General features: G+C 43.2%; 1 protein-coding gene across 1 annotated transcript; it reads left to right on the top strand.

Annotated features, from left to right (window-relative positions):
* On the top strand, positions 1-26,752 carry LOC131254262 (uncharacterized). The gene is made up of 2 exons (XM_058255252.1): positions 1-412; positions 26,538-26,752. Exons 1-2 carry the CDS (start codon positions 1-3, stop codon positions 26,750-26,752), a joined length of 627 nt encoding a protein of 208 aa, XP_058111235.1.

Below are 26,752 nucleotides of genomic sequence, written 5' to 3'. Positions count from 1 at the left end.
ATGCCTCACTTCCTTTTGGCCGACTTATTTGTAAAATTGCTCGCCACTTTAGTTTTAGACTCCATATGGGTGACATTGCCCCGATTCATATCATCAGTGACACTACACTCAACAATAGGCCCCAGGCAACGCCAAGTAAGGCTTGATGAATATGGGGATGAGATTGAGGAGGAGAGTGAGGAGGAAGGCAGTGGCGAGGAGAACACCGAGGAAGGAAGTGATGAGGAAGAGCAGGAAGAGGAAGAAGGGGAGGCCCAAGATCTACATAAGGAGCCTCCTACTGCTACACATGAAGACCACCATGATAGGGCCGCCTTGGAAGCCCGCCTAGCTCAAATTGAAGAGAATCAGGCCACTCTGAGTCAGGAAATCAAGGATACCCAGGCCGAATTGAAGCAAAAGCTTGAAGAGAGTCAGGCTTATATAAAGCAGAAATTTAAGAAGATGTCTCGCACTCTGAAGGCCCTCCTGTGCTATATGCAGGACAAGGGTGCTCCTCCACTATCACCAGAATTGGACGGCTAGTCATATGTTGTAGTCATCTTTGGGTTTTCTTTATTTCTTGCTTTCTATGTAATAGCCTTAGTAGGCTTAATAGTATGTTAAAATAGTTGGTGTGAAACTTGTACTAGATTAGCTCACATGCATCTTCTGTCATGGTCCATGTAAGACTATATCTCATGTATTGTGACAATTTTAGTAAGTGAAATGCATTAAGCTTCTTTTGAATTGGAATGTGTATAATGTTTGGATAAGTGTGTGTTATTATGCTAAAACTCATATGTGTTGTACCCTATGTTGTATATAGGGAATGCCACCTAAGACCACTTGGAGTACGACATGTCTTGCACTTGGTGAATCGATTGACGGGGCACCTCCCCTTAATGATAACCAGTTGGACCCTAGCCTGGGCCTGAATTTTGAGACTATGCCGGATTCTTAGCCAACCACTGGCCCCACCAATAAGCCAACACCTAGTTCACCACTAGTTTCAGAACAGAACCGTGCGTCTACCTCAACACCACACATACCTCAGGCTGCTCCTCTTCTTGATAGGTTGGAGCAGATGATGCTGCTAATGCAACAGCAGCAACAAGTTTGGACCACGATTGCGGGGGCCCTTACCCAAAACATGAATATGGTCCTGCCTGCACCTCCTATGCACCCTGCTGGAAACATGAATGCTAGCAGTTTATTTGAGCACTTTCAGCGTTTCCGACCTCCCACCTTCGCGAGCACTCACAGGCCCGAGGAGGCCAAATACTGGCTCGACCGCATCTCTAAGATGTTGAAGCTGCTGCACTGCACTACGGTAGAGCAAGTAGAGTTGGTTACCTATATGTTCGAGAAGGAGGCCAGTCTCTGGTGGGACAGCGTCCTACGAACAGTTGCCCCTGGATACGTATGGACGTGGGACGCGTTTGAGACCCGCTTCCATGAAAAATACTTCCCCCTCACATACCATAATGAAAAGGAGGGTGAGTTCATTCACCTCCAATAGGGAGGAATGTTATGTCAAAGTATGAGAACAGATTCACGGAGCTAGCCAGATATGCTCCTTTGATACTAGCAAACGAGCCGATAAGAACACAGTGATTTTCAGAGGGTCTGCAGCCTGAAATCCGCATAAAGATGTGTTGCGCTAGCATTCCTAACTATGTCGAGCTAGTGAACATGTCCCTGTGAGCCAACCAGGATGGGGACAGACTATTCCATACACGTGTGGCCATGGGCCCGAGGCCTCGACCTGACTTGCGGAACCGACCATTCCTCGGCAAGAGGCCACATGCAGATTCACCTCCTAGGCTTATGGCTTCACTAACCCAGCAGAGGCGATCTGATCTATGGTGCACCTACTATAAAAGGATGGGCCATACAGACACTTATTGCTTTACCAAGATGAGGGATAATGGCTTTACGCCACCCCAGAAGATCAACCGCCAGATTCCTCAAGCTATCTCGGCTCCACCTTTACATTCAGCACCGCTAGCATGGCCTTTTTACAAACTGAATGTACCTCGAAATAGGCCACCTCAATGACCCATGGCAGTGCAGCCGAATCATCCTCAATAAGCTCGTGTGCACTCAATTGCAGCTGAAGCATCCAAGTCAGCAACCACAGCACCATTGGCTTTCGAAGTAACAGCATATATCCAAGGTACACCAATTTTCCCATTGGTGGACACTGGGTCCACTATTTCAATGGTATCATGTGCAACAGTCAAGCGACTAGGGTCAAAAACTACTCCTATGATTGAGGTGAGACTCCTTACTGTCACAGGGACTTTCTCAGACTCTACCAGGATTCGTGAGGGTTGCTGATAGACTTAGGAAGCAGAACAGTGGTCGTTGACCCGATTGTTGCCCTACTATGTCATTACGATGTTATCCTCGGTATGGATTGGCTCACCGAGATGAAGGCAGAGATTGATTGTGATACCAGATTGATGACAGCACATGCACCTGAAGGCACGACCTTTACTTTCCCAGTGCAGGCCAGTTGGCCCTATCGCATTAGTTGTTACGCTTCCTTGTTAGAGAATGTTGATGGCCCAACACTTGGGGACACCCCGGTAGTCCAAGAATTCACAGACATATTTAAGATGATACCTGGACTACCTCCTCGGCGCGAGATCGACTTTACTATCGACCTTGTGCCTAATGCCATGCCCATTTCTCTACCAACGTACCCCATGCCTCCATGTGAAATGGAGGAGTTGAGGAGATAAATTGATGATCTGTCAAATGTAGGTTTTATACGGCCTAGTGTATCCCCTTGGGGAGCACTAGTATTATTTGTAAAGAAGAAAGATGGGTCGCTGTGATTGTCTAATGATTATCGCAGATTGAACCAAGTGACAGTGAAGAACAAGTATCCTTTGCCTAGAATAGATGATCTGTTCGACAAGTTGAAAGGGGAACAGTATTTTTCAAAGATCGACTTATAGTCAGGGTATCATCAATTTCGTGTCAGGGATGAAGATGTGCAGAAAACAGCATTCAGAACTAGCTTTGGGTACTACGAGTTCCTTGTGCTGTCATTTGGACTCACAAATGCACCAGCCGTATTCATGGACCTCATGAATAGGGTATTTCGGTCGTATCTGTACCGATTCGTCATCATATTTATAGACAACATTCTGATATACTCCAAAAGTCAGAAAGATCACGAGGAGCACCTGCGAGCAGTTTTTGATACTCTCAAGAAGAACCAGTTATTTGCTCAGTGCAAGAAATGCGACTTCTGGAAAGAAGAAGTTCCTGGGACATGTGGTGTCCAAGGAAGGAATCGTTATGGACCTTGCTAAGGTGACCACAGTTCAGGACTGGAAGCAGCCCAGCTCAGTTACTGAAGTGAGGAGTTTCCTTGGCCTAGCAGGTTATTATCATCGATTTATCAAAGACTTTTCCAAGATAGCCAGACCGTTGTCTCAGCTTACTGGAAAAGATCTTAAGTTTGCCTGGAATGAGAAAGTAGAAGCAGCCTTTTAGGAATTGAAGGACAAACTGACATCCGCACCCGTGCTAGTATTATCAGATCAAAGGGTCAGATATACGATATACACTGACACGTCTCGTGTTGGTTTGAGTTGTATCCTTATGCAGAAGGACAAAGTGATTGCCTATGTGTCGCGACAGTTGAGGAAACATGAAGAAAACTACCCCACACATGATCTGAAATTAGCGGTCATCATCTTTGCATTAAAGCTCTAAAGACATTACCTCTACGAAGAGGAGTTCGAGCTCTTTTACGACCACAAGAGCCTCAAGTACATATTCACGCAGAGAGACCTGAATATGAGGCAACGATGATGTATGAAAACCTTGAAAGACTTCAAGTTTGAGGTCTCCTACCATCCTCGCAAGGCTAACCTTGTGTTAGATGCATTGAGCCATAAGAAGACAATAGAATTTGCGGCTCCGCTAATAATTGAAGAATGAAACATGGTAGAATTTGTGCGAGACTTTGAACAGAAGCTTACAGTAGAGGAGCTATTCGAGAGCGTCGCATAAATTTGCGTGCAGCCACTTATTGATGACCGAATCATTGTGGCTCAGAGAGAAGATGAATGGTTGATGAAGATGAGGAAATGAGCTAGTGACGATGAAGACTCTGAATGGAGAGTTGGTTCGGATGGGGGCTTACATTATCGTGGCCGCCTATGCGTCCCAAATCTTCATGACTTGAGAAAGGAAGTTCTCGAAGCTTCTTACAATTCGAAGATGGCAATGCATCCAGCCAGTATGAAGATATACCAAGACATGAAGCATTCGTACTGTGGGACAACATGAAGGCTAACATAGCAGATTTTTTATCCCGTTATCTCACATGCCAGCAAGTCAAGGCCGAGCATCGCCGACCTCCTAGTTTACTTCCGCCCATGCCCATAGCTGAGTGGAAGTGGGATTTCATATCTATAGATTCCATTTTCGGGTTGTCAAAGATAAGGAAGGGACACAACTCCATTTGGGTGATTTTGGACCGATTGACAAAATTGGCCATTTTCTCCCGATTAGAGTCTCGAACTCAGCAGATGATTTAGTCAAGTTGTACATTAAGGAGATTGTACGGCTGCATGAAGTGCCTATGAAGATTGTGTCGAATCGAGACACACGATTCACGTCTATCTTTTAGACTCGAATCCAAGAAGCAATGGGAATAAAATTGAAGTTCAGTACCACATTCCACCCACAGACTAACGGGCAGATGGAACGGGTAAATCAGGTGTTAGAAGATATGTTGCGGGCATGTGTGCTCAATTTCAAAGACAGTTGGGATGACTATCTTCCCAATGAGAGTTCGCCTATAACAACAGCTTTCAAGCGAGCATTGGCATGGCTCCCTATGAGGCCTTGTATAGGCATCCATGTCGAGCACTGCATTGTTGGGCAGAAGTTAGTGAGAAGATTCTGATTGGCCCAGATTTAGTACAGCCGACCTCATAGAAGATCAACATTATCAGGCGTCGACTTCATGCAGCCCAGAGCAGATAGAAGAGTTACGCCGATACTAGACGACGACAGCTAGAATTTAAGGTTAGGGACCACGTATTTCTTAAGATTTTCCCCATGAAGGGAGTCTTTCGCTTTAGCAAAAAGGGGAAGCTTACGCCGAGATTCATTAGCCTATTCCAGATTCTGGACCAAGTGGGTATGGTAGCATACCATCTTGTCTTGCCCACACCACTCGCCAGCATGCAAAACGTATTTCACGTATCAATGCTGAAGAAATACGCTCCTGATCCTACTCACATTATCAAGTGGGAATAGGTGCAGCTAAGTGAAGATGCTACCTATGTACTATGACCAACATGTATCCTGGATAGGAAGGAAAAAGTACTACGTAGCAAAGTGATCCTGCTTATGAAAGTATTGTGGACAGACCACACTGAGGAAGAGGCTACTTGGGAAACAGAAGTCGAGGTTTGTAACAACTACCCTCAGATTCTCGAAGAGTACGAAAAGGTACTAATTTTAGGGACAAAATTTTTCTTTAAGGGGGGTTAGATTGGAACATCTCGAAAAAATCTGTATAAAGACCCAAGTATCACCTCAGGCAGAAATTACTAAGGATCGAATTCTATAAAAATTAGTTGAAAATTAATTAAGTACTAAACAAATAATCAATGGACTTAGCTTGGACCACTATCTATACGAATTGCAAGACCTAAAACAATTAGAATCACTATCTCAACATTAATTGAAAACCTAGGAGAAACCCCAAAACCCAGTTGCTCTCAGAAGCACATTGAAACTCCATATCGGATCTGGACCGCGTGTCGAAAGTCCGATGATCACGAAACTATAGGGTTATAACCGCCTTACTAGGCTTGACAGCCATCATAGGAATCGAGCCCAAATAGTATCTAGAAACGCACAACTTAAGCCCTAAGTAAAGTGTGTGAGAAATGCGAATATCTTTAGAAAATGAACCAGAACTTAAGTGAATTGGACCATTCGCTTACGGGCGAAATTGAAGACTTCAGACTGTTAGTTTCTGACCAAAATTTACCCATGGATCAGGGAAATTTTCCCACACACGCTAGTATACTTGTGGCCCTGATCGAGTGATGATGACCGTTGGACTGATACAGGTCCTCCACGGTCGATCTACAATCTGATTAGATCGAAATCATAACCTGGCTTAGATCCATGGTTAGGGAGCTTACTCCATGACACAAGTGAATAATGGGCCTCCAGATGAGTCCCATTTACCCGAAACAGTTGCCTTTTGGCTATACCCTAAGTATACCATGGCCCTGGGGCCATTGACATCATTTCTGAGCCTATATAAGGCCCTTAAACTACCTCACCCCTCTCTTATACGAATTTGCTCAAACCCTAGGTGAGAGAAGAGAGAAAAGAGGAGAAGAGTGTAAGGAGAAGAGTGAGAGTTTGGGAGATCGAGGCGGAGTTCTCTCTTGCGACTACACACACTAGATCGCCCCTACACCTAGTTACGCAAATCTTTCCAACTCCAATTTGGGTAAGAAATACTATAACCTTAATCTCGTTTTATGAATCCAAATAGAGGAATCGATAAAATAGCTAACATATTTCGTGATTTAGGTAATCGTTGGGCTGTAGACGGGAATGTAATGTACGAACCGAGTTCGTAACGAGCAAACCGATGAAAGGTGCAGACTACTAATGTTTAGGTTATGGTTTTCAAGGCTTTCAATGTCAGTAATGATGTATGTATGACTTGATTACGGCCATATGACCTTAGTTACAATGTATTCGATAAACTATGCATGTGTGTGAACTACATGAATATAAAATGCATTTCATGTGTTTGTTGAAATGTTTAAATAAAAGTGAAATTATGATTTATGCTTGCCATGACTATTAATCTATAATACATGTTTATTATGTGTATGACAACTCCTTTATGAAAGGATTTGCCATAAAATATTTTATAACTAATTTAGTTTATGTATATACTATTATGTAGTCTAAGTGTTTGATAAAATGTCTGAATGAGAAATTATTTGATAAATCGCTTCCAACAAGGGGGTTGAGATGGGAGTCTTAACTACCTTATCCATATTTGTAGTTTCCTTCATATAATGTAAATTGTTGTTATGTGATTTACGGATGAAATGCATATGTATAATAACTTGTCCAATGTGTTTGATAAAATGATCAAATGGGAATTATGCTTGAATTATTCGTTAAATGTTGTTACGATTAACACATGTGATTTCCTCTTGCATTTGAGTGTGATTGGGACTAATACGTAGTCCAAGCAATCGGTAACGGTTCCTCATTGAGTGGATGAACTAGTTTCGCCACATTAGACACGTTCGATGAATCCGAGCCGTACGGTGATTATCGACAGTAGTTAAGCCATACGGAGTGCTTACGCACTCTATGTTGATTAATTCAACATGTGCTCGTACCAATCACACTTGTCAAATAATCCGATTGGCCTATTGTGTGTTTACCATGTATGGATGCTACTCTTGAATCTAAGGTACCACTTACCAATGTAAAGTCCATTTAACCATGGTACTAAGATCCGCTAAGACTCATGAGCTGGGCATGGTGGTGTATGGGACACCGTGGTTGAGCTATCGGCCTATGCTGAGGTAACGAGCCTCCCCGTAGTGACCAGTGGGCAACCCAAACTCGTGAGTTGAATATGGTAGTGTATGGGACACAGTATTCGAGTTGTCGGCCTACGTTTAAGTGATGAGCCTCCCATAGTGACCTTGAGTATAAATTAGGCCTATGCTGAGGTGACGAACCTCTCCGTAGTGACCTCGAGTGTGAACTCGTGAACTTACCTATCCACTACTTTTCATCAGGGGTGATGCCCTACAACTTTCATATCATATGTGATTACCTAGGATTGACGACCCTAGATGGATCATTGTTTGGGTAAGTGATATAAAGGGAGGTACCTTAACTTCCCGAACCTGTTATATTAATAAGCCTAATAAATTACTTGGCTAACACGTTCATGCACCGCATTGCATGTGCTTTGGCGAGGAAGTGCACGTTTAGGGAGTTTTTCATGCGCGATCGTGAGATGATGTCGCTGAGGGAGTGTAGGTGAGGGCATGCATCATTATGCATAACATTCCTACATTAACCAGAGTAGTTAGGAAATGTTTGTTGTATTGCCTTATCATTACTGCTTGACTGAATTGATAACATGTTAACCTTTACCTTATAGTGCCACTGAGTTGATCACTCACTCCCACTCTAGGATGGTATTTTAAAACACCAATCAGACTCTAATTTAGATGTAGGTTATGATAAGGCGTTCGTGACGGAGCCAGACTTCTTTGACGAGGAGTTCTCCTACGTTCAACTCTTAGGTGGGTCTGTGTAGACTTAGAGCTGTGTCGCCGGGATTATAGGGATTACATGGATTAGTCGTACATTCACATTTTGTCATTTTGTATATTTTAAAACAAATTATTTATGTATTCAGCCCAGTAGCAAGTTCATACTCTGGAGGTTATAAAATACATATATACTTCATATAATTAGTTCAGTCTTCCGCTTGCTTATTTACGTTAACTCTGGAGTATGATATGTTATTTTAGTGTAATCTCACTCATGTTTAATGCACTAATATAGACAACATTTAAACATCATTATCTATGTTGCATAAGTGATGCATTGGAACTCAGGAGTTGAGCTTTGCTCGACCCCTTATTTTCAAGGCGTTACAGCCTGTCGCTTTCGGGAGTACATTGAAACTTTGTATCGAACCGGGACTGCACGTCGAAAATTCGATGACCGCGAAACTATAGGGTTATGTCCGTCCTACTAGGCTTGATAACCATCACAGGAATCAAGCCGAGATAGTATCCAAAAATGTATAACTTGAGCCCTAAGTGAACTGTGTGAGAAACGCAAATATCTTTAGAAAATGTATTGAAACTTAAGTGAATTGGGTCATTCACTAATACACAAAATTAAGGATTTTAGACCGTCAATTTCTGACCGAACTTCACCCATGGGAAAAGGAAATTTTCCTGTACATATCCATATACTTGTTGCACCGATCAGCAAGTATGACCGTTGATCTGACATTGGTCCCCCACGGTCGATCAACTTATCCGATCACGCCGAAACCACATCCCAGCATAGATCCATTGTCAAGGAGCTTAACCTATGTATTATGTGAGTAGTGGGCCTCCCTGTGAGCCCTGTTTGCCAAAAACAGTTGCACAAAGGGTTTAACCCATGTATATAGTGGCCATGAGGCCATTTGCATCACTTCTAGGCTTATAAATAGCCCTTATATCACCCCATCTCTCTCATATACGAATTTCCCCAAAATCCTAAGGGAGAGAGAGAAAAGAGGAGAAAAGAGGAAAGAGAGAAGGGAGATCGTTGCAGGAATCCTCTCCCACGATTCCACACACCAAATTGCCTCCCCGTTACGCTACACAACTTGTTTCGGCTACGATTATGGGTAAGAAAACCTAACCCTAATATTGTTGTAGAGATCTAGATTGATTGATCAACAAACTAGCTAACCTATTTCGTTATTTAAGTGCCCGACTTCCATTTTCGGGAACGTAGAATTCGAACCGAGTTCGAATCGAGTATTCTAAAGAAAGGTACGGACTATAAATATTTAGGCAATGGTTGTCAAAGCTTTCAATGTCAGCTAATGATTTATGTCTGACTTGATTGCTACCATATTGCCTTAGATACGCTGTTTTCGATATAATATGCATGTATGAACTATATTGAATAAAAGATGTATTACATGTGTTTGTTGAAATGTTTGAATGAACATGTAAACATGATTTATGCTTACCATGCCTACTAATCTAGTATTCATTGTTGTTATATGCATGCTGACCTCTTTGTATAAGGATTTGCAAAAATATACATTGTAACTAACCTAGTTTACATATTTGATGAAGTGTAGCCGAAGTGTTTAATAAATTGTCTGAATAAGGAATTGTTAATGATTTGTAATTATTAAGAGTATTAAGATAGGATTCTCAATTACCTTATTGATACGTATAGCTTCCTTCATGTAATCTTATTTGCGTCTATCCGATTTATGGATAAAATGCAAGTGTTAGGTAATATGATCAATGTGTTTGATGAAATGCACAAATGAGGAATTTATTTGGATTGGTTGTTGAATGTTGACATGATTATCACAGGTGTCTACCTAATGCATTTGATTAAGATTGGGGCTACAGTGTAGTCCAAGCGATCGGTAACAGTTCCTATTTGGGTGGTCAAATTAGTCTTGCCACATTGGGTACAGTTGATGAATCGGGTCACACGACGATCATCGACAGTGGTTAAGCCACGAGGGATGTTTATGCGCTCCATGTCGATTAAGTTAGCAGGTGCCCGTACCAATCAAACTTGCCTAACAAACCAATCGGCCCATTGTGTGTTTACCATGTATGGACACTAAGCCTTGAATTTAAGGTACCCCTCTCCGATGTAAAGGCCCACTTTAACCACACTACCACAATCCGCTAAGACTCACAAGCCGGGCATGGTGGTATAGGACATCGTGTTCGAGCTGTCATCCTACGCCGAGGTGATAAGCCACCCCATAGTGACCAGTGAGCAAACTCAGACTGGTGAGCCGGGCATGGTGGTATGGACATCGTGTTCGATCTATCGGCCTAGGCTGAGGTGATTAGTCAACCCGTAGTGACCGCGAGTATAAACTTTAAATTTTTCTATCGACTGCTTTTCATTGGGAGTGATGACCCCACAACTTGCCTATCGTATGAGCTTGACTAGAAGTGACGAACCTAGATGGATCTTTCATTTCGGGTCAATGATAAAAAGGGAGGTACTTTAGCTTGCCAAACCTGCTGTATGAATAAGCTTAATTAACTACTAGGCTAATATGATCATGCATTGCACTACATTAGTTAGAACATGCTTTAAAGGTGTGGAAGTCGCACAAGAGGCAGTGTTGTCATATGCAAAATTGGGTGTCGATGTCGTTTATTGAGGGAGCTTTGATGCGAGGGCATGCATCATTACTTGCACTTCATTCCTGCATTAACAAGAGTACCTAGGAAATGATTGTTATGTTGCTTTATCATTACTACTTGATTAACTCGATAACATGTTAACCTTTGCCTTATAGTACCACTAAGTTGATCACTCATTCCTACTCTGGGACGGTGTTTTAAAACACCAACCAGACTCTGGTTTACATCCAGGTGATGATGAAGTCTATGCGACAGAGCAGGACTTCGTGGACACAGAGGAAGAGTTCTCCTACTGTCAGCTCTCAGGCAGGTCTATGTAGACTTCATGGTAATACGCAGGGAACACTGGGACATTGACTTAGTTGGACATCTTACAGTTCTACATTTTGTATATTTTGAAACAATACATGTATATATTCGGCCTGGTTACATCATCATACTTTGTAGGTTGTGAAATACTTACATATATATGTTTCAGACTTCCGCTTGCTCAATTAAATTGTCTCTGGAGTATGATATGTTGTTTTAGTAAAATCCCACTCATGTTTAACTCATTAATATGGATGAAATCTGAGCATCATGATCTATATCGCATAAGTGATGTGTTGGATCTCAGGAGTAGAGCTTTGCTGGACCCTCGAAATTCAAGGCATTACAGTTGCAAAGAAACAAAATCATTAAAATTAAAAAAGAAGCTCATGAGAAAGCATTGAAAAGTTATTGTATTAAAAGAGAAGGCATTGAAATCATTGAAATAAGAGAAAAAGCTCATGAAATTAAAAGAAATGAGAATTATCATGGTAGATGTAGAATTAAGAGTAGTTTGGAGAAAGGAAAATTGAAGAGACATCAACAGAAAGAGCAAAGAGATACACTAAATCCAGTCTATCCCAATAAACAACCCACATTAGTATGCTCAAATGTTCAATCTTCATTTGCACATGTAGCATTTCGATTACCGTTAGAGCAACGAAAAATTATTTTATAGTGAAATTGATTTTTTTTTTTTGAACTTAATATTTACTTGTACATAATATTTGGAATATAATAATGTTGGGCCACTCCCCATCATCACGTACTATATACCAGAAGCACAAATTCAACCACAACTCTCTCCTTCCTAGTGTCAACCATAGCAATTTCCTTCCATGGATCAACCACATTCATCTGTCCAGCATCCATTTGATTCAAAATTTCATACGCTTAATAATTTCAGCTTGACTTAATTACTCCAGGTAATGAATAACATTTAAAGAAAGTTAATATAATTTAGTTTTTTAAAAGGAAAATGTATGCATATGGATTTTGCAAACTTAGGTATTTTAGTAATTAAAAAGTAGTTGTTATTCAAATCGAACTTTGATTTTATTAATTATGCTATATCTTAATGAAATTAACTCGAAATTTATGGAATGTTGATTGTGCAGTATCCCATTACATAAGGTGCATTCCAACAGTCAATGGTAAGAGGCAATAGTTCAATATCTGGAACAGAAGAACAATGACCTTTATGACAATAGAATATGGTAAGGTTCATCCATAACTAATATTTTCCTAAATCATTTTTAGATTTTTCCAAAAATTTCTCAGCCCCCAAGTATAATCACATTCTTCATCCTCATCACACTCTTATGTGTAATCACATCACACTTCCTTATAATGCATAACACATCATCAAGTGTAAACCAGTCACAATCTCCACTATCCATATCACATCCTCAAGTTCAACCTTAACATACATTTCATCACCACTATCATACTATCAAGTGTAATGAGACCACTCTATCTGAAAATCTCTTCATATCCTAAAGTCGAACTAAGTTATACTCTTAATCAACTACATCACAGTCTTAGTGGTAATCTCATCACATATTCTAACTCAAATATATACTCTAACCACATCACATTCTTAAGTGTAACCAACTCACACACACCTTCATTTTCATCACACTCTTAAATGTAATTACATCACACTTTCTTAAAATGCATATCATATCTTTAAGTGCAGCCCAATCACACTATCTTTAAACCCTATCATAAATATATCTCTGTCTTCGAACCTCTGCACATTCTCATGTATAATGTAAATATATACACCTCCAAGTGTATAACTCAAATATACAAAATGTGTATTAAATGTGTAATTAAATTTAAAGATGGGGTTGCTTTCTTTCATTTTTTTTGTAGGTATTTCTTTAAATTAGGATTGGTGCGTTGTTGTGTACGGGATCTTTAAGAGGGTGAACTTGATTTTTAATTATATGCTATGGGAGGGCAATTTAGTTGTGGATGGATTTATGCAGATAAGAAGTTCAAGCAACAACAACTCGTTTGTTATGTGCCTCGGGAGGGTAATTCAGTTGTGTCAATGATCATTGTCCAAGTCGAAGGATACTCAGATTTTAGCATGTTTTAATACCTCAAAATGGCTATATTTTTTCTCTGTTTATATCAAATATATATTTTGTATTATATACGTGCCCTATTCTTTTTTGTGGGGCTTTTCTTAGTTTATGTACATTTTGTGCTTTTTAGGTGCATTATACGATAAGTGAGAAAGGTGAACCCCATTTCTTTCTTTAAGGGGCCCGCTTAAATTCATGTACATTTTTAAAGACCCGTAACCCTGTGAGACTGACCATATGCTTCATTTTCAATGTCAACATGTTCTAAATAGACCAAATCAGTGAGTTTTCAATGTGGCCCTATTTTGGTATCACAACACCCTGAGACTTGTACCTTAGCAACCACGTGGGTGCTACGATTCCAACATCGCATGGCACACCCAATTATGATCCCTAGATTAGAAATTGCAGTTTTGGTATAATTCGAGGTAGGCCACGCAATGCACACGGCCCCACTTGTACAAAACCCAAGGTTGTCCAATCAATCAAATCTATTAATTAATCAATCAATCCATCAATCAATCAAGCCATCACTTCTCTCTCCCTATTAGTTAAAGCGACACATACCTCCTATCATGCAACCCATGCCTAGTCATCTCTCTCTCCTTCTTTCTCCCTATTCTACCCCTCCATCTTCCTTTAATTTCCTCCCTATCCTAAAAGTTCTACCACAAAATCCCCTAACCCCCTCATTTCTACCATTTTCTAGGAAGAAAGTATAAACAGATTAAGAGAATTATGGAGAGATTAAGGAGATGATTTAAGAGAAAATAGAGAGCTTGAGACAAAATTGGGAGAGATCAAGAGGCTAAGAGAAAGAGAGAAGAGAAAAGAGTGATTAGAGGAGGTTAGGAGTGGAGAGAAGCTTGGTGAACTATCTAATCGCTGATCCGAACTGATCCAACCATTCATCTATCGTTGTTAGTGCATGAGAGGATTTTGATCCTCAATTTCTTTATGATTTATCCATTTTTTATGGGCCCACAAGGATAGGACCCACATTGATCCTGTATGGAGTGTATGGTGGACCCCATAATGGTAGGGGGCCACCCTAATGGCCGGATCTCCTTCACTTACTTCTTCTTTCCATTTCCTTTCCCTTTCTTTTCTTACTTTGATATTGTTGCGAGGACCACAAGTGGGCCACGTTGTTGGAGAGAGTGTCCCTCATGCTATCAAAGCATGGACCACTTTATGTGGCCCACTGTGATGTTTATTTTCTATTTAACATGTCAATAGGTTTATGTAGATTTGGATGGTGGAAAAGCTCTCAAATTTTGGTTGATCCTGAGTTGCTTGGCCCATCATGGGTTGGCCGATCCAATGGATAGAGTGGATTTTAAGAGTGGGCCCCACCACCCTTTAAAACACAAGAGAGAGAGAGGCCACTATGTGGCAACTGTCATTGGACACAACAACCTCTAAAGACACTACTGGCAGCGTCCACCTTCCCAAGGCCACTATGTGGACTCCACTCGTGGGCTCCACCATGATGTGTATGTTGCATCCACGTCGTCCATTCGTTTTTTCAAATCATTGTGGCCGTTGATCCAAAAAATGAAACCGATCCACATCTCAGGTGGGTCACACCACAAGCTGAAGGGGGTTGGTGAGCCCAAGCGTCAATGACGTTGCTTGCATGGGCAATTGGGGTGGGTTTTAACTCGTGAGACCCCATACACAACCCCAAGTGTAGGGTCGCGATGCAGTAATAATCTCGGTGAGACCGAGGTCAAATCCACGGGGACTAATCTTGTGTGTATTCTGAAAACAACTAGAAGTAGAACTAGAACTAGAAGAAGACGTAAATCTAACTTGAAAGTGTAGAGGGAGTAATTGTGAATTGATTAACTTAAACTTATAAATTTAAAGGTGGAAACTAGGGTTTACAAGGATTCACTTGTAGCAATCAGGGAGATCTATTACTTGATTCAAGGACACAACTGGAGAATATATCTCAATAAAATCAAATTTGAACTTCTTTTGACCTAATTCTCAATGGATGAGATTTGTGAGAACTGAAAGTGATTCCATCACCTAGCCATACCCAGGAGACAATGGCAAACAATAGGATATACCAATTTCACAACCTCAAATCATGAAAAGAACATACTCAAAGCTATTTCAGATCTATTGTAATTTGAGTCACAACAAACCATTAAAAATTGAAAGTATTCCTTAAATATCAAACTAGAATCAAAGAGAATTCAACATAAACATGAATCAAAGCAATAGAAACATCCCATCACACCACAAGCTTCACCTCTTAACCCTAGCTAAGAGGTTTAGCCAACCATAGACATGATTGGATCTAAAACCCTAGAAGAAAGCATGAAAAACTAAGGAAGAAAGAAGAAAAATGCTTGGCGACAGCTCTCTGCCCTTGTGCTTTACTCCTCTAAACGCTAGATTAATACCTAGGGATGCCCTGGGGACTCCTCCTTTTGCACCTCCTTGGAGAAATTTAGAAACTACCTCAAATTTATGCACTCTGCGTAACTTCACGCAAGTGGTTCGATAACATCGAACTGTCTTCGATGTCATCAAAGGTGCCTTTTATACGTGCTTTTTCCGTGCTTTTGTAGCTTCATCTGAACTTTATAACCTTCCATGTCATCGAACCTACCTTCGATGCTATCGAAAAGGCATTCAATGTCATCAAATGTTATTTGAGGAATTGATAATGCATCCAAATGTCACACCCCAAACTCGGAAACCGGGCTCACAAAATTTCCGATCGCCTAATCCAATACCGACAGCCTTCGTAGTGCCCCATTCTTGGCTTCTGGCACCCATTTGCCAGATTCCGATCCTGGGATCCTACAAGAAAGATTTTCAGTATGATTTTTTTTGTAATAGAGCATAACCATAAGCATAACCAAATCATAAAGGCAACATCATCATCACATATCAACTAATATAATCATTTGAATACAATGCTGAAAGGAAAATACATATATCAAAATCAAAGCTTTAGAAGACAATTGTACGCTCCAAGCTCAACGTTGCTACAACCTAATGCCACTTGCACGCATCTATCATGCATAAGCGTATAGAAAGCTTAGAGGGTAGTGAAAGTGTGTGTAAGGTAAGTGTCAAGTATACAATAAAGCCCATAAATCATACATCATCGAAATAAGCGGAAATACTGACAAGATCATGAATCATCAGAGTAAGTGGAAATATACTGGTAAGTCCATGAGTACTATCAGCCGTACCAAGGCTATGCGATGTAAAACATATTAAGACAATAACAGATGCTGAGGATGCAATGTAATATGCGAATCTTGACGAGCTAAGAATACCATTAACCTCATCTAGGCCATATAAGTGCAAAACATAGTAACCCAAAATGCTAAGTACTGCGGATGCAATGTAATATGCGGTGCGAATGAAATGACCATGCTGGAATGTGAAGTCGGGATGATAGTACGAAGTATCACAGGCTATGAGGTCCATCACAAGGGACTTCTATCCAAACTAGTCCCATACCTAAATTTGGATAGTCAGACACAATGTGGTAAATTCCTGATCTCAGGTTAGTCACGCGCCCAACCGAAATCCTGGCCATACGATGGTACATGTAACAAATAGTTACGTACCACCAGCCCGAGTGGATAGTGAATGAACGAATGAATGGATATACAATTCCTTCTTAATAAGTCCACATCAGTATGGTTGCTCTCTGGAGAAATCACTGGGGTTTATTACACTCGACACCGACTGCCTCCTCCTTAGCTGCACAGCCCAATGAGTGGAATAGACCTCACTATCGGCCTGACTAGTAGTCTGTCAATACCTACCCGACTCGTCAATAGCGGACCCATTTACGAGCTGGTCATACTCAGTCGAGCTTATAGCCCCCTCACTCGGGCGAATAAGGCCACACCCCCTCCCAACCGACCACGACATAGTGGGAGACACGGCCTACTGGTATTCAGCACTCAAGCACTCATGTTCCACTCGGTCTAGACGTTGGGGCACCTCCTGGCCTCAATGATTCTAGGATTTTCACCCAAGGACATCCTAAGTGCCCACAGTGCTAGAACCAAGTATTTTCGGTGTCCCATTTAGCCCTCCACGATGTACCTGTAGAGGCCACAACCCTGATGTCGTTAGGGCATACAATGATCAAGTCACACAATGCGAAATGCATGAGTCACACCGTCAGTCATATAGCAATCTCGCGCGTACCATGCGCTCATGTGGGTAACTCCTATCAATGAGTCTCATAAGTAATCTGCCCAATGGCATATGCCATGATCAGTCACTACTCATATCAAGCATACATATGATGCGTATGGCATGAGGCATGGAGTTATACTAAGCATGCTATAAAGTGATGAACTATCCTCACAACGAAGATAGGCCTAGACAGTCTACACGTAACAAGTATGGGCCTATCAGCGAGCCCTAGGGAGATTATAATGCGGACATTTAACCAACATTATTCTTATAATGTGGACGTCAAACCAACATTACTCCCAAGGCCATAACTGTCATTACATAACCCATGGTGGAATCACACAATGCAATAGACCTTGTATACATCCCATTGGGCCTCGACCCATGGGCCTTAAATACATCAAATGGGCCTCATCATATGGTCCTCATACACATCAAGGTGGGCCTTAATAACGGGCCTTGAATATATCACAATGGGCCTCAACCCACGGGCCTTTATACATCACAATGGGCCTCAACCCATGGGCCCCAAATACATCAAATGGGCCTCATCATATGGTCCTCATACACATCAAGGGGGCCTAAGTAATGGGCCTTGAATACATCAAATGGGCCTCAACCCATGGGCCCCAAATATATCACAATGGGCCTCAACCCACGGGCCCTAATACATCACAATGAGTCATATCAACGGGCCGAATCAAATGACTTCCATGTATATCAATCAGGCCCACCCTTATGTATTTTTGAGATCCAACCTATTCATAAGTTAACATAGAGGTAGATGAAGTGAAAGCAAAACATACGCTTAATTGGAAGCTAATGTGGCTCCTAAGAAGTTTGAACGGTAGATGTCACTGTCTCCACTATTTTCAATGGTGGGGTCCACTTAAACCTTAGAGCTGACTCTATCTCAGTCTCAAGCCCTAAAATGTACTTTCAAAATGGTTGGACGGCTTAGATCCAACACATGCATCATGGTGGGTCCCATAGGGATAGACGGCATGGACAAAGCATACCCCATGGTGGGTCTCCTGCCGTCTAACAGCCCAGCCAAAGTGGCTGGACGGCATAGATAAAACACATACATCATAGGGGGTTCCACTGTCCACCTGGACGATGTGAATAAAACACATACATCAATTTGGGTCCCACATGGGGCCCACCATAACGCTTATTTGACATCCAACCGTTGATAAGGTCACACAGACATGGATGAAAGGGAAAAACAAATTTCATGTTAATCCAAAACTTCTGAGACACCCAAAAGGGTTCCTGTCATGCCTCAAACTCAGAAATCAGGCTCACAAAATTCCCAATCACCGAATCCGGTGCTGACAGCCTTTGTAGAACCCCATTCTCGGCTCCCAGCACCCATTCGTCAGGTTTCGATCCTGGGGTGCTACGAGGAGGATTTTCAATATCAGTTTGATTCGTAATAAGCATAACCAAAGGCATAACCCACAAACAATAACAAAAAACTCCATCACATTTCCACTATGATAAAAAACTTTACAAGTACAATGAGCATAAAGGGAAATACAATGATAATGGACAAAAAGCTCCAAGATGATCTGCTATGCGCTCCTGCCTCAGCGCTGCTGCAGTCCAACGTCACCTGCACGCAACGATCGTACATAAGCTTATGAAAAGCTTAGAGGGTGGTGTAAGTGTGTGCGTAAGGTAGTAATACAATTATGCAGTATCAGAGTAATGCGGAATATGCTGATGAATCCATGAATGCTATTAGCCGTACCAAGGCCATGCGGTATAAGGCATGAATGATGTCGGCCATACAAGGTCATGTGGTGCAAGGCATGAATGATGTTGGTCATACCAAGGCCATGTGGTGCGAAATGCAACTCAAGCATGCGAATCCTCATCTAAGTCTACATATTAATACAGCTCAACTCTGGAATATAACCGGGGTCTAGTACACACCAAACCAGATTATCACCCCATCACGTGCAATAAGGCAAGTGGAAGAGACCTCACTATCCACCTGCCAATATCGGGCTCGGCTCGTCGATAGCAAACCCATTCCTCAAGCTAGTCAAACTTAGCCTAGCTTTGCCCCCTCCTCTCAGGCAGGTAAGGTTGCACCCCCTTCTAACCGACCATAACACAGTGGAAAGCGTGGCCTTTTGGAATCGGCACTCGGCGCTCATGCACCCACTCGGTCTAGATGTTGGAGTAACCTCCTGGTACCATAAGGGTTTAGGGACTTTCACCCAGGGATATTTATAGCACCCCATGAAGAACAAGATTTTCAGTATCCAATCCTACCAACCACGATACGCCTGTGGAGGCTACGACCCTGATGTCGCTAGGGCATACAGTATCCATGTCACACAATGTAAAATGCATGAATCACACTATCCAGTCATGCAACAAATCCTGCGCGTATCGTGCACACATGTAGGGCAACACCGCCTATCCGAGAGCCCATAAACAATCTCCCTGAAGACATATGCTATAATCAGTCACTTCTCATATCAAGCATACATATGATGCGTATGAACATGAATCATGGAACTATTCTAAACATATTATAAGGTGATGAATTCTTGTTCGAAACGAAGATGGGCCTAGACGGCCTACACACTATAAGTATGGGCCTAACAATGGGCCCTCGGGAGAGTTACAATGCAGACATTTAACCATCATTGCTCTACAATGTGGACGTCAAACCATCATTGTTCACAAGGCATGACTGCCAAAAACATCATCACATACATCGTTGTAGGATCTCACATCGAATGGTCCTCATATATATCGCATTCGGCCCACACAAAGGCCTAACATAGATTTCATTGGCCTCATATACATTAAATGGGTTGATCGAATGGGCCGGTCAAATGGGCTGAATCAAATGGGCCGACCAATTGGGCCGATTTAAATGGGCCAAGTCAAATGGAACGATCAAATGGGCCAAGTCAAATGGGCCGATCGATGGGCCTCATGTATATCAAATCGGGCTGCACCAATGGGCCTAACCTTCATTAAGTAGGTCGCGCCATCTACACCATTCATCTATTCCTAGGGATCATTTTAGAGTATTAAAAATATATTTAAATCACATGGACTGCACTCCAATTAACAGTGGTGATAATGATTCCCACCATTAGAATTCTCAAGGCCCACCATATCTTTTATTTTCTGTCTAATCTGTTCATGAGGTCACACAGACCTGAATTAGGATAAAAAAATAAATTTCAAATTGATCCAGAACTGTTGTGACCCCAAGAAGGGTTTCAATGGTGGACGTTCACTCAACATTGTTTTCTGCAGTGTGGTCCACTTGATATTAGATCTATCTCATTTTGGTCTCAAGCCTTAAAGTGACTCGCCCTTTGGATGGATGGTTTGGATGTAACACATACATAAGCATGGGCCCACCGTCAGAATGGATGGACGGCTTGTGTAAACACATACAACATGTGGGACCTGCACTTGCTGACGTTAAGAGAACCATCATGTAGCTGCTTCACGTGCAACTTGCTGCCTCCTTTGTAAAGCAGAGGTGGGTCCCACGTAGGGCCCACCCTTATATACATATATAAAGTATATAATATAATATATTTAATATATTATAATATCTGCTACCAGTGCAGCTTTTTAGCAATTAAAAAGAAGACATGAGTAGGTCCCACGTAGGGCCCACCCTCATCACATATATAAAAATACTATATTATATCATATTATATATATATATATATATATATATATATATTATAATATAATATATTAATATTATATCTAACACAAAATCAATGTCCAGGCCCTGGATGGCCTAGACTTACACGTTCATCATGGTAGCCCACACGTGGGGTGGGCCCCACCATCGAAAGATGGTGGACAGCTGGATAAAAGACATACACTGGTGTGGCCCACCGGAATGGATGGATGACGTGGGTGGGTCCCATGGACCCCACCGTCAGCACACACCCATGTCAGTACACATACTCCGTCTTAGCCACCTCCACAGGAATCGATACCAAGACCTCAAGTGTTGAATGGAGGCATCTTTCACTTGGTCTGCCACCTTAGCTATGGAGCTGGGTGGGTCCCAGCGTTGAAACGAGGTATCTCTCACTTATTCTACCACAAGAGCTATGGATCTGGGTGTGTCAGGGAGGGCCCCACACGGACGTGGGTCCCACCATCCAGGGGTGGTGGACGGCTAGGATATAACACATGCACTATGGTGTGGCCCAACTAAGTGGATGGATGATGTGGGTGGGTCTCATGGACCCCACCGTCCGTTCACACCACTGTTAGCCACCATACCAGGGAACGGTACCAAGACCTCAGCGTTGACAGGAAGTATCTTTCACTCAGTCTGCCAGTTGAGCTAGGGCCTGGACCCCACGTCATATCACACTTCACTGAGAGCCACACCTCACTGCTAGCCACATCAAGGTGGGCCCCCTATGGACGGTTGGGATGGCATATAAACATCATGGTGTGTCCCACATGGTGGGGTCCACCGGTAGATGGCATGGATGATATACACACATTATAGGTGGGCCATAGTCATAGAAAGAGAGAGAGAGAGAGAGAGAGAGACATCGTGAAGATGGAGGGGCCCCGCCACTATGGGCCCCTCTTTGATACAAAGCCTACATCAAGGTGGGTCCCACCATAAGTGGGCCCTTACATCACACAAAGATAAAGAAATGGAGATCCAAGATCACCACCATTCCTTCTTGCTCTCTAGGCTTCCTTTGCTCCTTAGCTTTGATTCCAATGGAGGAGATGGAGTTTGGATGGTTAAGATGAGAGATTAGAGGGTAGGAAGTGGGCCACACACAAAGCTCTCTTAGAGGTTTGGGAACATGCTTGGACGTGGGATTTTTTTTCTTTGGGTTGCTTGGAATGTGGTTTGAGAATGAGAGAGAGAGTGTTGTAAAGAGAGAGAGAGAGAGAGATGTGGTACAGTGATGGATTGGAGAGAGAGGGATGGGTGTGTAAGAGCCTTTTTTACTTTGAGGTTGCTTGGTGTAAGAAAAGTATAGGCTTGTGTAAGAAATTTTTGACTTTGGGGTTGCTTGGGAATGGGCAAAAGGTGATGTGTATTTGACATGTACTTGACATGATGGGATTGATTGATTGATTGATTAATGTGTCAAGCCGTAGAGATTCTCTCGTGATTCGCACGCGTGGCGTTTTCCTTGCACCGAACGTTAGCCCACATCTCCTGGCCAGAGTATCAGATCAGCGCGTGAGATGCAGCATCGAAAGCGCAGCAACGGCGCGATCACAAGGGTACAAGTCTCGGTTTGAGTTGATTCAGATTGACGGCATGTGACGCAGGGTCGCGTGCAAATGTCGGTTAAGGGTCGAAGGTTGCCGAAATTTGACCGGGAAGACCGCATAAGTCTACGGAACGGTACGGTCTAAGATACAGGTCTTACAGCTATCCCCTCTAAATAAAAAATTTATCCTCAAAATTTACATAATCATCGCAGCTAGACATAACTCACGAGGAAGAAAAAATATAACATCATCATATAAAATCAGAGATAACATACAAAATACAATACATAATCAATCATCAAAGAGATGGGGTAGCGCTCTCGAATCTTAGCCTCGCGCTCCCAAGAAGCCTCCTCAACAGAATGGTGACCCCACTGAACCTTCACCAATGGAATGACCTTGGTCCGGAGGACTTGCTCCTTCCAATCAAGGATACGGACTGGCTGCTCAATATAGGAAACATCCTCCCAAACCTCTAATGGCTGCCAATCAATAGCACGAACGATGTCTGACCCACACTTCCTCAACATAGAGACATGAAAAATGTTGTGGACACCAGACAACTGAGATGGCAAGGCAAGCCGACAGGCCACGGCGCCAATGCGCCCAGTGATCTCAAAAGGTCCTATGAATCCCGGGGCAAACTTGCCCTTCGCTCCAAATCGGACTATACCCTTCATGGGCGAGACCTTGAGATACACATGATCCCCTACATTAAACTCCAAGGGACGATGCCGATGATTAGCAAAACTCTTCTGCCGGCTCTGAGTAGTGCGCATCCTCTGCTTGATGATATCGATAGCCTCTGACGTCTCCAGCATAAGCTCGGGACCTAGGAGACGGTGTTCTCCAACCTCGATCCAATAACTCGGTGATCTGCATGGTCTACCATATAGTGCCTCAAAAGGAACCATGCCGATGGTCGTCTGATAGCTGTTGTTGTATGCGAACTCAGTTAATCGTAGATGCCCATCCCGGCTACCCTCGAAATCAATCGCGCAAGCCCGAAGCATATCCTCAAGGATCTGATTAACCCTCTCGATCTGGCCATCGGTCTGCGGATGGTACACGGTGCTGAGCTACAAATTAGTCCCCATCGCTCTCTGAAAGCTCCCCCAAAACTGAGACGTGAACCTCGGGTCTCGATCAGAAACGATCGAGACTGGAATGTCATGTAGTCTCACAATCTCCTCGATAAATAACCTCGCAAGCCGGTCCAAAGGCAAAGTTGCACGAATCGGAAGAAAAAGTGTCGACTTCGTCAGACGATCAACGACGACCCAAATGGAATCATGACTGCACTGAGTCCTCGGCAAGCCCATAATGAAATCTGTCGACACGTGCTCCCACTTCCACATCGGGACACTCAACGGCTGCAATAGACCAGAGGGTCTCTGATGATCGGCCTTAACACGCTGGCACGTGTCGCACTTGGCCACAAAAATGGCGATCTGACGCTTCATCCCTGCCCAAAAATACTGTCGCCTCATGTCACGATACATTTTCGTCGAGCCAGGGTAGATAAAAAATCGCGATCGATGTGCCTCGGTCATAAAATCTCTGTGCAACTCAGGAATATCCGGGACACATAACCGGCCTCTAAAGTGAAGTCCAACGTCTAAACCAATCTGCCAATCTGCCTGACTCTCAGATGTCACCTCAGCCATATAAATCTACAACGACTCATCAACTTGCTGAGCCTCGATCACCCTTGCGACAAGAGAGGGTTGAATCGATATGCTTGATAACTGCATGATAGAAGACTGCAGATCGAACTCAAAATCATACTCTGTTATATCCTTAAGCATCCTCCACTCCCAGATCATCATATGCGCCACTAGGCCTCGTGGCTGACGGCTGAAGGCATTTGTCACCACGTTCGCCTTGCCCGGGTGGTACTAAAGATCGAAGTCATAGTCTTTCAGGAGCTTCATCCAGCACCTCTGCCTCATGTTCAACTCAGACTGTGAGAAGAGGTACTTCAAGCTCTTATGGTCAAAGAAGAGCTCGAACCTAACCCCATAGAGATAGTGCCTCCACACCTTCAGTGCGAAGATAACTGCAACCAGCTCCAAATCATGCGTGGGGTAGTTCAGTTCATGGACCTTGAGCTCACGAGACGTGAAGGCTACCGGTCTTCTGTGTTACATCAGGACAGCACCCAAACCAATAAGCGAGGCATCAGTAAATACAATAAATCCATCACTCCCAGAGGGAAAAGTGAGGATAGGAGCGGACGTCAGACGGTCCTTCAACTCCATAAATGCTCACTCGCATGCGTCGCTCCAAATAAACTCTGCGCCCTTCCGAGTCAACCTAGTCAGTGGGGCTGCAATACTAGAGAAGCCCTTAATGAAACGCCGGTAATAACCCGCCAAACCAAGGAAACTACGGATCTCAGACACGTTCGTGGGCTGGCCCCAATGACGCACTGCCTCAACCTTCGAGGGGTCCACTGCAACGCCCTCCCTCGTCATCACGTGACCGAGGAACTTCACCTCCTCTTGCCAAAACTCGCGCTTCTCCAGCTTCACATACAATTGGTGTGCGCGGAGGATCTACAATCTAACCTCCATATGCTGCTCATGCTCCTCATGGGTCCTCGAATAAATCAAAATGTTGTCGATGAAGACTACAACAAATTGATCAAGATAAGGGCGGAAGACCTCGTTCATCAACTGCATGAAGACCGCGGATGTATTGATCAGTCCGAAGTACATGACCTGGAACTCAAAATGACTGTAACGCATCCTGAAAGCCGTCTTCGGAATGTCCTCCTCTCGGACCCGAATCTGATGATAACCGGAACGTAGTTCAATCTTCGAAAAGATCTGTGCACCCTGTAGCTGATCAAACAAATCATCAATCCTCAAGAGCGGGTACTTGTTCTTGATCGTGACCTTGTTGAGCTCGCGGTAGTCTACATAAAGCCTCAACGAGCCATCCTTCTTCTTCACAAAAAGTACCGGCGCTTCCCACGGTGAACTGCTCGGACGGATAAAGCCCAACTCGCGTAACTCATCCAACTACTTCTGTAGTTCCCGCCACTCCAACGGTGTCATACGATACGGGACTTTCGAAATAAGTGCGGTACCGGGCAAGAGATCAATCTGAAACTCGGTGTGTCGGCGAGGCGGTAATCCCAAAATCTCCTGGAACACATCGAAAAAATCACAAACAATCGGCAACTGATCAATACAAGAGACAACAAGCTCCTCAATGGCGTAGGACATCAAGCAAGACAATGGCTCTCCCCTAGGCTCTACAACGAACTGAAACTGCTGCAAGCCTGGTATACAGAATGTGACTATCCTCGCGGAGCAGTTCAAGATGGCATGGTACTCGGCAAGCCAATCCATGCCCAAGATAATGTCGAAATCTGACATCGGTAGCACATACAAGTCGGTGGGCAAGAAAATCTCTCCCACTAGCACGGGGCCAGACAAACAGAAGTGGCCCAATATTGTAATCTTCCCTAAGGGCGTTGATACGGTCAACCCTTCTTGAGCAGACTCTGTCGGCAATCCAGTCGAACGACAGAATGCCTTGGACATGAACAAGTGCGAAGCACCAGAATCAAATAAAACTTGAGCGATGCATGCAGAGACTGGAAGTATACCCTCAACGACTCCTCTAGATGATTACGGATCCTGCTGAGCCATATAAACCTAGCCTGAGCCGGCTAGGGAGGTGTCTGTCCCCTCTGAGCGTGCTGTTGTTGCTTCTGCTGTCGCTGAGGCAGTCGAAACTGCTGCCTCTGCTGCTGCGGCCTCGAAGGCTGGGGCTGATGATGCTACTGAGGGGGCCTCGGTGGTAGGGGTTGTTGTCATTGCTGCTATGGTGGAAGCTGCTATGGTGGAGGCTGTTGTAGACCTCTCTGTTATTGCTGCTGCTGTGGGCGGGGACACTCCTATATATGGTGCCCCGTCGCACCGCACTCAAAACATGTGCCGGTGA

Source organism: Magnolia sinica, chromosome 8, assembly GCF_029962835.1.
Source record: "Magnolia sinica isolate HGM2019 chromosome 8, MsV1, whole genome shotgun sequence".
Classification (NCBI taxonomy): Eukaryota; Viridiplantae; Streptophyta; class Magnoliopsida; order Magnoliales; family Magnoliaceae; genus Magnolia; species Magnolia sinica.
The sequence above is the reverse complement of the archived record's forward strand: the minus strand, read 5'-3'. Positions and strand labels throughout refer to the sequence as shown.

Bases quoted from the DNA above. Each gene is read 5' to 3' on its own strand.
- LOC131254262 (XM_058255252.1), top strand. From the start codon at position 1: ATGCCTCACTTCCTTTTGGCCGACTTATTTGTAAAATTGCTCGCCACT. The intron at 413-26,537 runs GTCAGGCTTATA...TCGCTGAGGCAG, and splicing joins GAAGCAAAAGCTTGAAGAGA to TCGAAACTGCTGCCTCTGCT.